Source organism: Cynoglossus semilaevis, chromosome 12 (genome assembly GCF_000523025.1).
Source record: "Cynoglossus semilaevis isolate Cse_v1.0 chromosome 12, Cse_v1.0, whole genome shotgun sequence".
Classification (NCBI taxonomy): domain Eukaryota; kingdom Metazoa; phylum Chordata; class Actinopteri; order Pleuronectiformes; family Cynoglossidae; genus Cynoglossus; species Cynoglossus semilaevis.
This window is the reverse complement of record NC_024318.1, coordinates 5,593,114-5,611,180: the sequence shown is the minus strand read 5'-3', so window position 1 is coordinate 5,611,180 and position 18,067 is coordinate 5,593,114. Positions and strand designations below refer to the sequence as shown.

General features: G+C 40.6%; 3 protein-coding genes across 3 annotated transcripts; all 3 read left to right on the top strand.

Annotated features, from left to right (window-relative positions):
• The first annotated feature begins 1,400 nt into the window (after positions 1–1,400).
• LOC103387155 (elongation of very long chain fatty acids protein 6) lies at positions 1,401–4,557 on the top strand. The gene is made up of 4 exons (XM_008321678.3): positions 1,401–1,555; positions 2,563–2,694; positions 2,893–3,044; positions 3,139–4,557. Exons 1-4 carry the CDS (start codon positions 1,458–1,460, stop codon positions 3,585–3,587), a joined length of 831 nt encoding a protein of 276 aa, XP_008319900.1. The 5' UTR covers positions 1,401–1,457; the 3' UTR covers positions 3,588–4,557.
• Positions 4,558–5,999: 1,442 nt separating this feature from the next.
• Positions 6,000–12,148, top strand: LOC103387153 (high-affinity choline transporter 1-like). Its single transcript, XM_008321677.3, has 10 exons — positions 6,000–6,146; positions 7,722–7,791; positions 8,467–8,676; positions 9,021–9,137; positions 9,222–9,377; positions 9,547–9,695; positions 9,781–9,924; positions 10,315–10,468; positions 10,919–11,136; positions 11,208–12,148. Exons 3-10 carry the CDS (start codon positions 8,493–8,495, stop codon positions 11,742–11,744), a joined length of 1,659 nt encoding a protein of 552 aa, XP_008319899.1. The 5' UTR covers positions 6,000–6,146; positions 7,722–7,791; positions 8,467–8,492; the 3' UTR covers positions 11,745–12,148.
• Positions 12,149–13,016: 868 nt separating this feature from the next.
• Positions 13,017–17,664, top strand: LOC103387152 (high-affinity choline transporter 1-like). The gene is made up of 9 exons (XM_025060942.1): positions 13,017–13,200; positions 13,902–13,947; positions 14,325–14,545; positions 15,534–15,650; positions 15,732–15,887; positions 16,216–16,364; positions 16,436–16,579; positions 16,745–16,898; positions 17,150–17,664. Exons 1-9 carry the CDS (start codon positions 13,017–13,019, stop codon positions 17,482–17,484), a joined length of 1,506 nt encoding a protein of 501 aa, XP_024916710.1. The 3' UTR covers positions 17,485–17,664.
• Positions 17,665–18,067: the final 403 nt, after the last annotated feature.

The following is an 18,067-nucleotide window of genomic DNA, read 5'->3' as shown; positions in this document are numbered from 1 at the left end:
TACACTGGTGAGTAAACAAGAGACGTCTGATGCTCTGCTTTGATGCAGTGAATACAAAGAAGATTTACATTCCATTAGTCTCTGTTGTTTATGAAGATTAAAAAAGGCTTGCCATCTCCTTCCACTGTTGTAACTGATTAGACACACACACAGTCAAAGTCAAAGATCTGTAAACTATTAGTTTAGGGTTAGTGATCTAACCTTGGGCTCAGCAAACGTCCTGGGCTCCTTGCCAACTCCACCAGAACAACTCCTGGAGGAAGTTGACTCAAAGAGGCACAGAGACAATCCTGACCAGAAAGAAGGCCCCACCCCGAGGTGCAGAGCCCTCTAGTTACCCAGAGTAGGTCCACCTACAGGACAGCCCCCTGTAGGTGGACCAAGCACAGCTCATAGTGTGGTCCGCCCCGTGACAAAAAAAAACCAAGAGACCAAAACAGTAAAAGGCAAAGTAGATAAAATGCCATAAAATAGTTATAAAATGGATAAAGAAACCTCTAAATATTTAAAGCATCAAAGCATGTAGCTACAACATGTAATTATAATATAATATATTAATGATAAATAATAACAAACAAACAGACATATAATAATAATAACAACAATAATAATGCTAATAATAATACATAAAAGCAACAACAACAACAATAATAAATGATTTATTATGATAACAAGCCTGATTAAAGAAATAAAAATAATAAATCAAAGAGATCAACTAAAAACCTAGGTTAAAAAAGTAACTCTTGAGCATCCTCTTGTGGTATGGTTGTGTATATTCACAGTCTAGCATTCTTATCAGGGGAGTTCTGATGTAAGAGTCCTTTGAGTGTGAGTCAATGAGTGGAGCTGTGGTCGAACAGCGTAGGCCTGTTTATTCTTGTGGGTCACACCAGGGATTTGTGGTAAACCACCTCTGGTTAGTACGCTTTTTTAGAGGTGATCCTCCTGTGTGTGTGTGTGTGTTTGTGGTTTGGGGTTATGAGGGAAGAAGGGGGGTCAAAAGCAGTTAAAATAAATCGAATGAATTAAAATAGAAATATACTTCTGTAGTTTGTAGCAGTGACTATATACTACAAGAATTAAACCATGTTGTGACCAACTAATACATACATTTAATCAGTATCACAACATATAAGGTGTATACAAAATATGACCAGGTTACATGGAGTAGCTCTCAAGCCAAAATAGTGTCACGCACGTGCTTTACGTTGACCTCAGAGTTTCCGTGTTGACTATGAAAAACTGGCAACACTGCACAAGGACACCGAAGTAGGTGGTCGACCGCTGCCCTCTTGCGGCCATTTTCTGTCATTGAATTAAACCTAAAAAATGACGCATGGGTAAAAACAGTGATTGAGATCATGTGACTGTTAGGCTCCGCCTCCTGCTGCTAGGATTTAAATATGGCCGCCCAGGTGAGTTAGCAGCAACTCAGATTTAGCAGGTCACTCAGAGAGATGCAGTACGACAACGAGACAGAGCTGCCGCTGACAGAATTCAGCTTTGAGCAACGATTCAATGACATGGATGCGGTTCAGTGGATGCAGCAAAACTGGTGAGTAACACGTCTTTTTTAAATAGTTACATTCAAACATTTATTTTTATTCTAATATCGTTTTCACTTTTCACCGAAACTTAAAGTAAATTACTCTCCACCATGATCTGTCTCTCCACTGAAAATTAGATACGTTTTTAAAGAAATATGTTTTAGTAAAGCAAAAGATCGCTAAAAAAATAAAAATATTCTAAGTATTCCTTTAGCGTTTTCAGTATTTTTGTGTCTCGGGTGTTGTTTCGGTCCAAACCGGTTTACCTTAGCGTCAAAACCTAGAGTGAGTAATGAGAGCCGACGAAAGTTATGACGATGTGTTCAGGTATCGGCGTGGATTCGAGCTCACTTTTCTTCTTATTTTATTTTATTTTATTTTTTTTAGTGATACATTGTTCTTCTTTGCTCGTTTATGGAACTTCGTGGCGTCTAAAATAACACGGAAGCGTGAACTCAAGTCATTGTTTACTCAATTTGTGAATGTATTAGGTACAAGATGATTAGCAAAACACCGTAGGATTTAAATGGAATTTGGCTAATCCGGTTTGATCAGATTATTGAGAACAGGTGCAACACAGGAATGCTAAGGTGTTATGTCATCACATTTTCCACACTCCCACTCACAGCTACGTGTAAATGATTAATGAGGGAGGAAGACCGACATAAACGATAATAATGATAAAAAAAGAAAACGTCAATAATAAATTTAAGTAACAGATATGTTTTACCTATAGGTAAATATTTTTGGCGAAATTGGTGACCATGTCATTAATTTAGAGAAAATGCTAGCCTCGTTCACATGTCTTACCTACATCTGCTACCTTCTTAAAAGTTCTGCTTCAACCGGCAACACATATTACCTCTAAATTGAAAACCCCAAGCTAGAAAATGTACGTCTTTGGAAGTGTTTGTAATCCTCCAGATTTGCCTCCTGACCACAAGGGGCAGCGATTGACCAACAACTCTTTGTTTCCACTTCTCAAACGTATTTTCTTTCCCCATTCCCTCCTCAGGAGTTTCTCATTCCTCTTCAGTGCCCTGTACGCCACCCTGGTGTTCACTGGGCAGCACTACATGAGGCAGAGGCCCAAACTGAACCTGCGGCGACCGTTGGTGCTCTGGTCCCTGACGCTGGCCGTGTTCAGGTACACAGCATCCTTCTTTTGTTGTCAAAACAGTGCATTGCTGTGGCAACTGTATCATTGGCAACTTTACATACAACAGCCTTGAATGTGTTGTGCAACTTCATCTACATCTTCACTGACTTCTCTGCATTTGTGCTGTTTCGGCCATTTTGTTCCCACTTATGTATTTATTTATTTATTTATGTTTCTTGTTCTTAGCATTGTGGGAGCGGTTCGTACCGGTTCATACATGTTCCACATCCTCAGCAGTACTGGTTTCAGAAATTCTGTATGTAACCAGAGGTTCTACAAAGACCCTGTCAGCAGGTTCTGGGCCTACGCCTTTGTCCTCAGCAAAGCTCCAGAACTAGGTCGGTCTTTGGTTCCTTCAGAAAATAAGTCATTTTGATTTTGAGCCTCTCTGAATATATACTTTTTTTTTTTTTTTGGTGTGCCCTTCTTTAGGTGACACTGCTTTTATTGTGCTGAGGAAGCAGAAACTCCTGTTCCTGCACTGGTTCCACCACATCACTGTGCTCCTCTATTCCTGGTACTCGTATAAGGACATGGTGGCCGGAGGCGGTTGGTTCATGACCATGAACTTTGCAGTGCACGCGCTCATGTACAGCTACTACACTGCACGTGCTGCTGGTGTGCACGTGCCTCATGTGCTGGCTGTGCTCATCACCAGCACTCAGATCGCTCAGATGGCCATGGGCCTGACGGTGTGCTTGCTCGTCCACAACTGGATGCCACAGGGTGACTGCCCCTCCAATGTGGACAATATCAGGTGGGCGGGGCTTATGTACCTCAGCTACCTGCTGCTCTTTGCAAATTTCTTCTACCAAACCTACCTACGGCCACGAAACCACTGTGACTCGGGCAAAGAGGCCAAGCCCAGGAAAATGGAATAGGATGCAACAAGTGGAGAAGGAAATAGTCTTAAAGCTTTGGAAAAAGTTTTATATTCTGACAGAGTACATGTTCTTCGTGTTACTTTATTTACTTATCTTCCCTGGAACTGTTCTTGGGTCAGTTTGGGGGGTAACAAACTATCCAACCATCCGTTTTACAGTTTACAGAAACTCCAGCAGAGGGTGCTATAATTTCTCTGAATTAATCGAGTACACTAGTGCAAAAGATTTCATTGTCCGTCTTTATGTTCAACTTTTTAATTTTTTTTTTAAAATTAAACTATTGCTTGCCGTTATGAGTAGCAGATTTACTGAATATGACACTAAAAAGGGCTGAGGTGAGGTTAATTTGTTTAGCTTATTTGAAGGTCACGTACACACTTATTCCTTCCTGTATCACTTCCTGTCTCTGCCCACTGTGGGCCATCACCCACTTTCACAGTGTTCACTTGGGCTCTGTGCCTCTGGTCTATGTACCTGATTATTCAGGACATTTGTTTACAAAGACTCTCATCAAGAATGTCTGAGAATCTGTGGCCGAATGATTTGAAAAGATGACGTTTTACTGAACATGGCAATTGGTACGGCTATTTTCTGTGTGGTTCAGAAAATCCATTTTAAGAGTGCTCTAACCTGATGTTCATCCAAATCTGTGCCAATGATCCTGTTGTGGATAGGCAAAGTTTTTATAAAAATCGATTTTCAATTGAAGGCCTTTTTTTTTTTTAATTTAAGAACACGTTTTAGATGACATGATGGTGGCTTAAAAAAAAACTTTGATGCTGCTAGAAATCTGTAAAATCTGACGTTCTTGTTTCTGTGTAATTGCTGCTGTTTTTGTGATGTTTCCTGTCTGACTTTGTGTTTTATTGATCAGCGGCAGGGACTTGACTGAAAGGCAGCAAAGGTTTTAACTTATTTTATTTGTAAAAACAAAACAAAACAATAAAGTAATTATTAACTAAGTGCATGAATGTTTCAGTGCGTGTTCCTGACCCCTTCAGGGTAAAGCAAGAATTTCTCCACCTTATATTGAGGACTTTTCCAATACCGTATTGTCGTGTTGTTGCCACCAACACGGTGACGTACCTGGCAACCATCTGGTGTAGCCCGACACTGCCTATGTATCTGACATGCGCAGAACTTAAGAAGAGCCGTAACAGGCAAGTATAGGAGCAATAAGGTGTTATGACACGTAAGAATTGATACAGAATAAAACTTCTGAGATGACATACAGAAACCTAAGATTTATTAACCGTTTCCTCTTCTGTCCATTGATCCAATGGGGGCCTGACAAGCCAGCAGTTTTAAATGGTGATATACAGATGTTGCTGATCCCCTGCTGCCCCCCTTGATGTGTTCAAGGTAGAAGTCCAACCACCATCGTCCAGTAGAGGGTGCCAAAGATGACCATGAGACTGAAGCCTCAGAGTCTGTGGTTAACTCCGTGTGATCGTGTTTCCAGATTCCCTATATATATATATATATGTATATATATATATATCCTAGTGAAGAGCTTTTTTCATCATCTATTTGAGAACTCTGGGGTTCTACAGTCCAGGTAGTAGATATGTTCAGGCAGTAAATAAATCTAGTATAGACCTGTTGCTTGACACAGTTAACACATGGATTGTGAGGGACAACAATTTAAGTAAAGTTTTGATAGTTAACTATTGACACGTTTAACAAACAACCGTCAAGATGTGCATCAATGACTACAATCCACCAACTATGAAAAAACATGATTGAGGTGTTAACTGTGATAAAGTCTTCTTTACTTGTAACCCTGTTTCCGCTGGCGGGGGCTCGTCGTGCTTGAATGACACTATGATGTTTGCTATTTGGACATCGTCTAAAAACATAAAATCAACTGAAAGCAATGAGCACACACTATGGTTTAACCTACACACACACACACACACTCTCTCTCTCCTTCACAATCACACAAGCTTGAAGGCAAATTCCCTTGGATAGCCTCCGATGCTGCAAAAAAAAAAAGTTTCAACAAATGAAATATTTGTTACAATGTAGCCTATTGTGGTACGGTATTTTAAAGGATGTGACGGAATGGTTTTGAATGGCGGTATTATTATTTTTTTCAATGATGTGCTTTTATTTGAGCCTTTTTGCTACAGTTTTGGTGATTACTTCTTTCCTGGCAAAGGTTTTTTTATTTTACCTCCAACTGTAATTGTTTTATTGAAAGCCAACTGTGATCACTGACAGTTCCGTTCACACTATAGGCGCCTATACGGTTACGACGGTTTCCTATTCAATCCAGGCTGTGGTGTTAAATTATGCAATTTGTTTTTCCTTTTGGAGGCGTTAGGTTGCATTGCCATCAAACTCCACGGAGGTGTGTGTGTGTGTGTGTGTGTGTGTGTGTGTGTGTGTGTGTGTGTGTGTGAGAGAGAGAGCATCCGTGTTCTGCTGACCGTTTGTTTTACTGCAGGTAATACACGCAGGAACTGTCAGCCGTGACAGACGGGAGCAGAAGACACGTGGAAGGCAGTGGACATTGAGATGACCATGCCGGGAAACCGTAGCATCACCTGAGAGGTGGGTGTTTTTTCACCATGACAAGTGAGATTTTGACCATTTGCAATAACAACACAGAATAGTTATTATTATGAGAAATACCCAAGCTGTAATTAAACAATGTGCAAACGCGGTGTTAAATTTATTTAAAAAGACAAATTGGTAACTTAGTTACGGATACACTTGTTGCGCAGTTTAACAGCGATATCCAGAAGAACTACCAAAATATTCACTTTATGGTAATGGGAAGGACATGAGAAAAAAATGTGAAAACTTGCTTTTTAAAAAATATGTTTTTGTATTAATTTAATCAGAAAGAAAATGCCAAATGCTGAAGAGGGTGATTCAGAGCATCATATTTCATAAAGAGCTACCTCTCTTCAGAACACCTCCCTTGTTTTCGCTATTTTGAATTAGCCCAACGCTCTCTTCAGAACACCTCCCTTGTTTTCACTATTTTGAATTAGCCCAACGAACGGACTGACAGAAGAACTTGAAGAACTCAAGAAAGCCTAGGTCGGGTGGTTTGAGTTGTATTTTGATCGTTTCAGTTCACAATAAGTCCTCCTCTACCTTGTCAAAGATATCGACAGTGTTACATCATTATAAAGAGAGATAACTTTCGATAAAAGTCGAACGAAAAGTTCTACGACCATGGCATATCACCTAAAAACGGTAAGATTCCTTGTAAGGTTGTTCAAATGCTAACATGGTCAAGAATCACGTGACAAACACGGGGTTCTCAGACGGCGCGTTCTTGTTACTCCCACGGTTCATCCTGATCATAAACTGTTAAACTCTGGTAAACTCTGGTAAACATAAACTCTGTATTAACCTTTTTTTTTTTTTTTTTTTGGTTGTGTGGCCTTTTACTGTGTTTTTGCATGAAGTCAGTGTAGACCAGGGCTGCCCGCACTGTTTCGGTCCAGGAGCTACTTTTCAAATGACCGGGGTAAAGTGATCAACCAACGTTGAAAACTAGAAATATATATTTACTACTTAGATTAAATGGCTGTAGTTGTATGGCACAATGCCGTCTGACTCAATACTTCTATGGTCCTTCCTTTAGCCCTAATGATTAACATCTTAAAATAGAAATAAAACTATTTGTTTCTTTAAATGTAATTGCTCAGGATCTAACAGCACTCCCTTTGAGATCTACTGGTAGACCCTATATATTTACATATTTGGCATCCCTGGTGTGGACTCTCCTGTACTAACAGACCACCTTCTCGTTCATTTGACTGAAGGATTGTTGCCCAGTCTAAATATTCTAAGACAAAAATAGGCATAAAAGTAACAGCTCTTCCATTTAAGCTAAACACTAATTCACACGCTGTTTTCATCAGGAATGTATTTTGGTGGAATTCTGGGTGAACTCTTTTGCACAAGGCCACAACCTGCGGATCTGCCTCATGTATACCCTATATACAACTCTGTCTGTGAGCCCCTGTCTGTGAGCCCCTGTCTGATGTATCTAAATATATGATGATGAATATTGTCAAACAAAACAAGTCATGACCTCCTGTTTATTCCTGGCAAATAACCTGAAGGACCTGTGTGTGTGTGTGTGTGTGTGTGTGTTCTTTTGATTAGTTGAATCTGTGAGAAGGAGCAGAACTTCTGAGGTTTTCCCTGACGTGTGTTTCACCATTTTTACTCTGAGGTAAGTTTTGTTGTTTTTATTATTGGCAGTTAAGCTACAGCCAATCGAACATAATTAGAGAGGCAGTGTTCTGGTATCTTCTCTCAATAATTGAACACACACTATAGACAACAACTAACAGCTAACAAATAACTTTCTGTCCTCTGTGCACCTTGACAAACAAGAAAAGTCAGTGACCAATGTGGAAAAACAAGTTAAAAATATGTATTTTAACTTTGAAGGACGAGGCTCTGGATGGATTCAGTTTGTTTATTTAAAAGCTGAGCAGACTTAGCTTGAAGAGGAGAATACTCCCATTTAAATGATTAAACCGGTCTATGACACAGACTGGGTTTAACATTGATTGAGAGGGAAAACCAATACGGACTACTGACACCTGCTGGTCAAAAGGTTAATTCCTCTTACTGCAGTTACGGTATGATCGAATTATTCATTTTGTGTTGTTGAAATGTTCTGCATTGCAACTTCTTTTCCTCAACACAGGTGATGGAGCACTGTGTCCCAGGCTTCGTTCAAAGATAGTTAACCTTAGCCAGTTAACATAACATAACTAACAGTGGCTTTTACATTACCAGCCTCAAAAGAGTATAAATATGAACCAACATATCCACCCCCACAATGTTCTGCATAAGTAGTTTGTTGCTGAGTTGTTCCTGTCCCTCGACTCTTTATCAGCTCAGGAAACCTGAAAGAAAACCATCATGGCTGTGAACATCCCAGGAGTGATAGTGATGCTACTTTTTTATCTGCTGATCCTTGCAACTGGCATCTGGGCTTCCTTCAAATCCAGGAGGGAGCAGAAGAAAAGCAAAGCTGGAGAACTGGAGATGGCTCTGCTGGGGAACCGTAGCATCCCATGGGTGGTAGGGATTTTCACCATGACAGGTGAGAGAGGAATTGATTGCCAAACTGGACATCACATTAGTTACAAATAATGTTATCATTAGTTTCATTATTTTTTTGGATTAATGTTAAAATCACACTATATGTATATATGCACGGTGTTGTGGAACTCAATCGTGGCTGGTCTTCTACAGACTGTGTGACAGAAAGAGAGAGGATTGTGGGTATTCGTGATGGAAAGTGTACAATTCTTAATAATGTGTATGCTAAGGATCTTACGGACTGCAAAATGAGCAAACTTTAAGTTTTTCAAGGTTTCTGTCTTCAAGTCAAATCCAACGTTTTGTCAATAAATCATAATCACTCAAATTCTACTCATTCTACAGCTACCTGGGTCGGAGGAGGCATGATTGTGGGAATAACCGAGATGGTGTACACTCCCAACAGGGGGCTAACGGAGGCAGTCATATTGCTCTTTGCCTACAAAGTATCTTTTATTTTATGTAAGTTTACATCAAACTTTACCACATGCCTTTGTTTTCTTTTTTATTGTATGCATTCATCCCTTCATCCTTTCTGTAACACAGGTGGTCTGGTGTTTGCTAAACCACTGAGAGAACTGAACTGCGTCACCATGATGGACCCTTTCCAGTTCAAGTATGGGAAAGTGCTGACAGCTGGACTGTCCTTCTTTGCTCTATTTCTTGACATCATGTCCACTCCTACCATACTATTTGCTCTAGGTGAGGTACCCACACCCCTTGAAGTAGGACAGAACTAAAATGACGTGACGAGTGCTCGTTAGCCGCGGTCACTGGTGTTACAGTACAATGGGCCGTTGTAGGCTGATGTCTTATCACCACGTGTGCCAGTGTATGTCTACATGCTACCATTGTGGAACATTTTCAACAGGCGGAACCATAAGTGTGGTCCTGGACTTGTCTTTTACTGTGTGTGTCTGGATCTCTGCTGCTGTTGCCATCTTATACACACTGCTGGGAGGTCTCTACTCTGTGGCCTACACTGATATTATACAGCTGATCCTTATGTTCATCAGTTTGGTGAGTTTGTTGTTTTTCTGGATGTTTTATGAGTCAGTTTGTCTACATAGTATTTCTTACTTCCCCTTGTCCTCTGTCTCTGCAGTGGCTCTGTGTTCCCTTTGTTCTGATGAACCCCAGCTGCTCTGACATTGGTCAAACACTGATGAACAACACCTTACATGTTCCTTGGATTGGAACAATGGAACTGAAAAAGACTGGGCTCATTATTGACGACTTCCTCTTCTTTGTAAGACTAAGCAGCACTGCAGTCCGCCTTCATATAGTCCTGTTCATATATTTTTTCCATCTAAGTATAAGTGACAGCGAGAGCAATTATTAGCATGTATTAACTAATGAGCCTCTTACACTAATGTCTGACTATTTACAGTGGATCTAGAAAGTCTACACACCCCTGTAAATTATTTTAGTCATGTATTATATTTTGTTTGTTTATTGTATTCCTTCCCTGACACTTTGGTCTGTTTTGTATGGAACTGCACCATCAGTATAATCAGGGAAGGTATCAAAATGTACTACCTGTCATTTTAGTGGTTCTATAGACCATTCTGGTGTTGACTGATTTCCTCACGGTGCAATTCCCACACCTGAGACGGACTTTTTTGACATTTCTCTAAAGGCTCTTGGAAGTTTGGCTTATCAGTGTCTCCACCAGAGGACGCTGGCCGCCTCTTCTTTAGCCACTGCCAGGATCACCAGTACAGCTGCTTCAGTCTTCCTTCTGTTCTTTGAAATTCCTCCTGTGCTGCTCGGAGCAGCCGCTGCATCTACAGGTACATTTCCTAAAATGTTAAATATCAAAATCAACTCTACATTAATAATGAATAAAGACGTCAAAACAGACAAAATTATGACTTTAAAATGGTATGAGTTAAAGAAAGAGCATATGTTATTTGCTATTGTTAGAGTTGTGTAGTTTTTATTAAAAGAAAATGCAAAAACAGTTGCAAAAATATTGATTTCATTTTCATTCAAAAAGACCCACTTTCAGAAGAATATATTGTTCTATATATTACTATATAATATATTTTTGGGGGTTTATCATGTCACTGGTGTCATGAACAAACCAGTCTGTGTCTTTTTGGGGGTTTATCATGTCACTGGTGTGATGAACAAACCAGTCTGTGTCTTGGAGCTAATTTGTATCATCTACCCTGCGTATCAGTCACATGTACAGCTGACTCCTCCATCACGTTGTGCTCTTGACTCCGTCTGTTCCTCAGACTGGAACCTGACGTCCTACGGTTCTCCTTTTCCATACGAGCGCGGGGAGGCTGCTCTGGTCCTGCCCCTCACCCTGCGGCACCTGACTCCATCTTTCGTCTCCATCATCGGTACTGGATGTGTGGCTGCTGCTGTGATGTCATCAACTGATTCTAACTTAATTTCTGCAGCTTCTATTTTCACCTCCAACATTTACAAGAACATCCTGAGGCCAAAGGTGAGAAGATGAATAAATGTGGAAGATATTTGAAACTTGTTCATATATTTTATCTTTATTTTCTGCTTCAGGCAGCAGACAGAGAGATTCAGTGGGTGATTCGTGCTACTGTCCTAGTGGTAGGTGTGATTTGTACATCGCTAACCCATTTAACAGAAAGCAGTCTGTTCTTCTGGTTCGTTGGGGCAGATGTGGCCTACATTGTAGTCTTTCCTCAACTGGTCTGTGTTCTATTCTTCCAAATCTCCAATGGTTATGGAGCCGTCTTAGGATTTGTGGTGGGAGTGATGATGAGACTCCTCAGTGGAGTCCCATTACTAGGACTTCCAGTTGTCCTCCCCTTCCCAGGATGTGTCCTTGAGGATGGGGTTTATGTCCAGTACGCTCCAGTGAAGACCATCTCCATGCTGTCTGCCATGGGTTCCATCTTGTTGTTCTCCTATCTGACATCTGTGCTCTTCAACAAAGGTCTGCTTCCTGAGAGGTGTGATGTGTTTAAAGTGATCGTGCAGTCATCTCAGTCACAAACACTGAATCCAGTTCATGGTACTGGAAATGAATGCGAAGCTGAGTCACTCACTAACAAATGCACACAGACCAAGGCTTAAAATCACTGACTGTAGTCGTTTGTATGTACAAGATGCTGTCGTTGTTTTCTGTTTAGTTATTTAAAGATCACATTGATGGAGTATTTCAAGATTTCTGTGATCCTCAGAAGGCAATTCAAGTCAAGGTGTTGTTGAATATTATCATCAAGTTGTGTCAATGTACTGATGGCAGCAGCTTCTAACTACGGTCGACAGACCAACAAACTTCACGCACGGTGACCATAAATGGTAAAGGACAGTTGGTGCCTCCACTTCCTCTGGTGTCAGATGTACTTCATCACAGTCAACGTATGAGTAATGCATTACTCATGAATGTGTAAGGGCCTCCTTAAAGTGTGTTGTTGGGTTTTCTTTGGTTGACAATAGATTTATTCAATCACCAACAAGTATCCCTGCTGCTTTATTTAAATGTGTCATTGCATTGTTTATATAAAGGTGTTTCAAAACTGTAAAAATGTGTTTGTGTGTGTGTGTGTTTATATATATATATATATATATATATGTTGTTGTTCTCCTTTGGACACTGTTTCATTGGCGGATCCTGATTTTATAGCGGCAATTTAGCGAAACGACACGTGCACAAACGTTACAGGTGAAGTACGCAGATAAAGTATATTTGAACGACATTGTGTACAGTACTTATCAACACCGGCCGTGCAGCGTCCCCTTCCCTCATCTGCGGGTGGTGCATTAGAAAACCTATTATTCAAGCTTACAGCTTCAACATTGTTTTGTGTGAATCCAACACCTGGTCATATGAACATCAGTGTTACACAGACAGATTGTGTGTGTGTGTGTTTATATATTTTTGTTCTTTTTCTTCTTTCTCTCTTCTTTAGATGACATCATATGGTTCTCCATTTCCATATGAACGTGGAGCAGCAGCTCTGGTCCTGCGGCCGTGATGTCAGCAGCCTCTCTCTGCTGGGGAACAGAAACATCAGCTGTTTAGGGAGGTGATGCGTTGGAGCCCAAACATCTGACAACATAAGATAATATTTGGGACTTTGTCCAAAAATTCTTTTGTAATAATATTTGTGCATTTTGTTTTAAATTGATGAGGCAGATTAATGATTTTTGCATGGCTATACCTTTGATGTTTTGTGCAAACTGAACACATCTGAAACACAAACACAGATGAAAAAATAAATTTGATGTGCAGATCTGTAGGACCTGTTGTGTCTCCCACTGTTACACATGTAGAAGTTCCTATATGTTGTCGGTTTTCTCCTTAGAAATCGATCTGTGTGGAAGCCACTGGAACAGAGCACCATGGCTGTGAACATCCCAGGAGTGATAGTGATGCTGATTTTCTACCTGCTGGTCCTCGGGACCGGGATCTGGGCTTCTTTTAAGTCCAAGAGAGAACAGAAGAAAAGTGGAGCAGGAGAAATGGAGATGTCTCTGCTGGGGAACAGGAGGATCAACTGGATGGTCGGGATCTTCACCATGACAGGTGAGATCATCTGAAAAACACATTTATAAATGCATCTTATTAGTTGGATATGTTAGGTAGGTAAACAGTAGTAGTTGCATTTATAGTAGTTTTCTTTTTCTTGTGTTCTCTTTAAAAAATGATACTACATAAAAATACAAGTATTTCAAATGAATCCCAATCCTCTGAATAGTGTTTCTATGGCCATATAGAGGTCAAAGCCAAAGGAAAAAACAATGACCCTAAACCCTAACCCTAAACCCTAACCCTCTAACCCTAATCCTGACATCCTTATGTATCCTTATCCTCCAGCCTGACACTTGGTTTTTGTCAGTGTCTCAGTCTCATCATCTATTTTTGAACCAGGTACTGGACTCATCTGCTGTGGTGAGTGTTGGACTTTCACCTTGAACACGTCACACCTCTCAGGAAGCAGACCTTTGTTGAAGAGCACAGGTGACAGATAGGAGAACAACACAATGGAATTAAATACTCATAATTTATTTTCCAAAGTCACAGGGAGCCACAACAGAAGGGTGAAAGAGCCGCGGGTTGCCGACCCCTGCACTAGTGTTAGGTGAGTTCAACACTCATGTGTTCAATTTCAACTACTATTTAACTCTTTCAAAAGTGTTGTTTTAACTCAGTAGTGGACCAATATAGACACTTCTAAATTTGCTTTGCAGATCTGTAGGACTTGTTGTGTCTTGTGTCTTCCACAGGTGATGATGCCCCTCCCACTGTTACACGTGTAGAAATTAAGTTCCTGTATAATATCAGTCTTCTTATGTGTTATGTGTCAGTCCTTCACTGATCTGTATGAGACTGTCTTTCTGTGGAACAGTTGCATTCAGCTGTTTAGGGAGGTGATGCGTTGGAGCCCAAACATCTGACAACATAAGATAATATTTGGGACTTTGTCCAAAAATTCTTTTGTAATAATATTTGTGCATTTTGTTTTAAATTGATGAGGCAGATTAATGATTTTTGCATGGCTATACCTTTGATGTTTTGTGCAAACTGAACACATCTGAAACACAAACACAGATGAAAAAATAAATTTGATGTGCAGATCTGTAGGACCTGTTGTGTCTCCCACTGTTACACATGTAGAAGTTCCTATATGTTGTCGGTTTTCTCCTTAGAAATCGATCTGTGTGGAAGCCACTGGAACAGAGCACCATGGCTGTGAACATCCCAGGAGTGATAGTGATGCTGATTTTTTACCTGCTGGTCCTCGGGACCGGGATCTGGGCTTCTTTTAAGTCCAAGAGAGAACAGAAGAAAACTGGAGCAGGAGAAATGGAGATGGCTCTGCTGGGGAACAGGAGGATCAACTGGATGGTGGGGATCTTCACCATGACAGGTGAGATCATCTGAAAAACTATTAGTTGGATATGTTGTGCAAAAAAGTTTTAAAAGGTATTAACTGAAAACCATATATATATCCTATGAAGGCAAATATCCATACTAAACAGACAATATTACTTGGAAAATGTCTAAAAGTTAGGGGAAAAAAAACTGAAAGAAATTGATGGCTAAATTTTGGACCCAAAGATAATTTTGGATGTAGCAAAACTAGCTCAGCAGATAAAACTGTGAACTGTGTGACTGGTTTGATTGGATATTGTCTAATGCATGGTCTATAGTCAGTGTTTGGTCTTATTATCCCTGGTTTGCATGTTAGTAATTGTCCTACATCTGCATTGCCTTGTGACCATAATGTTGTCGGTGTCTCTGCTAAGGTTCTCTTCTTCTTTTGTCAGCAGAATTTGTACATTTTCAGTGGAAAGTTCAGTGAAGGGCTGTAGTAGGTGTTATATGATTTCTATTCCCAGTCAAGGCTGTATGCAGCTGAGATAGCTATTGCACCCAGTGGTTGCCATGACAGTCCTTTTTGTTTTGCTAATGAACCCTGGGTCACCGTACTTGCTGCATGTAATCTCTCTGCTTCTTCTGAAACCTTGATAGTAGCAACAGCTAAGCTCTCTTTATCTGTTATTATGTCTTGTATTAGAATTTGTTGAGATTTCAGTTTGTGCACCTTTTTATCAAAATCATCGTCTTGCCCTGGAGTGTGCCATCCATCCATCCATCCATCCATTCATCCATCTATCTATCTAATCTATCTATCGCTCTGTGATTATTAGAATGCAACATGCACTGACATGAACATGTCAGCGCAAAGACTTTAGCTAAACTTCATAGGTCATCAGTCAAATTTTTCCTCTGTGTTCATATCAAATTTGTTGATGTTTTGTTTTGGGTTTTGAGTTCAGAGGTATATGTTATCAAAGGTCTCAAACATTTTAAGATCTACTTCATAACCTTAAAAATGTTGATTCCTCCTACAGCTACCTGGGTCGGAGGTGGAATGATTGTTGGCACAACTGAGATGATGTACACGCCCTCGAGAGGACTGATCGAGGCAGCCATCATGCTTGTTGGATACAGTACATGTTTTATTTTATGTATGTTTCTTGGTCATGGAGCTGCGACATAATAACATTTGATTGTGCTATTAAGAGTTTTTTCCTATGTCATATATCCAGGTGGTCTGGTGTTTGCTAAACCGCTCAGAGAAAAAAACTGTGTCACCATACTGGACCCTTTTAATGAGAAGTATGGAAAAGTTCTAACAGTTGGAGTGTCCATCTTCACACTTCTTCTCGACTTCATGAACCTGCCGCTTATTCTTATTGCTTTAGGTAAATATATTAAAACCAGAGCTGTCAATCTATTTAACAATATTTACAATGAATTATAATTACTCATATTGGATTAATCCAGAGCAACATTCCCAAATAATGTATTGCTGGAACAGGGAGACAAATAACAGCAGGTGAATTATTTATTAGACTTTATTTAATGTTTTGTCTTGTTTTTACTCTCTCTCTCTTCGATATACGCCTCCCTCCCCGCATTTACAAATCCACCCTCAAAACACATCTGTTCAGAACGGCTTTGAACTACAACCTTGTCTGGACTTGTACCACAGAAGATAACTAGATACTACTGACTCAATGTTTTTGACAGGAGGAACCATGAGTGTTGTCCTTGATGTGTCCTACACTGTGTGTGTCTGGATCTCTGCTGCCATTGCTATCACCTACACACTGCTGGGAGGTCTCTACTCTGTGGCCTACACTGATGTTGTACAGCTGATCCTTATGTTCACCAGTTTGGTGAGTTTCTTTTATTGATAACAAGCTGCGTCTTGTGGAACTTTGTACTGACATTTCCTCTGTCTCTGCAGTGGCTGTGTGTCCCATTTGTTTTGATGAACAGTAGCTGCTTGGACATTGGCCACACACTGATGAACAACACATTACACGCCCCTTGGATCGGCACAGCTGAACTTAAGAACACTTGGATCATGGTTGATGAGTTCTTGTTTTTTGTAAGATGACAAATGTAATGTGGTTAAGCAGGAAACCCAGTATTGATCATAAAATAAAAGCATACAGTGTGAGAAATTATAGCAAACATTTAAACTATTAAGCTAATATTGATGTTGACAAGGTAAGACATGCTGCAGTCAGATTGAAAATGTTTTTTTTTTAAGGCCCTGGGGAGTCTGGGATATCAGTGTCTCCACCAGAGAACACTGGCTGTTTCTTCTTTAGCTACTGCCAAGGTCATAAGTGTGATTGCTGCTTTTCTCTTCATTGTGATCGTCACCGCTCCAGTACTGCTGGGAGCTGCTGCTGCATCGACAGGTACTGGAGGTTAAAACTAAACTGTGGTGGTCACAGTAGACAACTGATCACCATTTACTACACCAGTGATTCCCAACCACTTTGTCGTGGCACACTAGCGGTTCAACTAATTTCACTTAGTTGAACCGCTGAACAGGTCTTACCTACAAGATGGGTTAAACATCAAAACAAAGTGTCCATAGGACTACAGGGTTAGATGGCTCTTTAGTGTAGTAAGTTCTCCTAAATCTACTCTATATTGTATTCCTCAGATTGGAACACGACCTCCTATGGTTCTCCGTCTCCATATGAACGTGGTGAGGCTGCTCTGATCCTGCCAATTCTCTTGCAGTTCCTCACCCCGTCCTTCATCTCCATCATCGGTACTGGATGTGTGGCTGCTGCTGTGATGTCATCAGCTGATTCTCACTTGATTTCTGCAGCTTCTATCTTCACATCCAACATTTACAAGAACATCCTGAGGCCAAAGGTTAAAAGTTGGTCATCACAAAGGAAGGTTGCAAAGAAGGTTTTTCAGACTCTTTTTCTTTACCTCTGTTTTTATCCTTTCTACCTTAGGCAGGAGACAGAGAGATCCAGTGGGTGATCCGTGCTTCCGTCTTTGTTGTGGGTTTGGTTGGTACATCATTGACCAGTCAGACCAACAGCACCTTATTCTTTTGGTTTATTGCTGCTGAAGTGGCCTACATTCTGATCTTCCCTCAGTTGGTCTGTGTCCTTTTCTTCAACATCTCCAATGGTTATGGAGCTGTCGTAGGATTTGTGGCAGGAGTAACGATGAGACTCCTCAGTGGTGTCCCCACAATAGGACTTCCTGTTGTCCTCTGTTTCCCAGGATGTGTCCTTGAGGATGGAGTTTATGTCCAGTACGCTCCAGTCAAGACCATCTCCATGCTGTTTACTGTTGTCTCCATTGTGTTGTTCTCCTATCTGACATCTGTGCTCTTCAACAAAGGTCTGCTTCCTGAGAGGTGTGACGTGTTCAAGGTGAAAGTCCAACACTCACCACAGCAGATGAGTCCAGTACCTGGTTCAAAAATAGATGATGAGACTGAGACACTGACAAAAACCAAGTGTCAGGCTGAGACCTCAGAGCTTGTCAACACAGACTGTTAGTGTCTCTGAGCATCGTTGATGAGATTGTCATCTAGTAGTTATTTCATGACTAA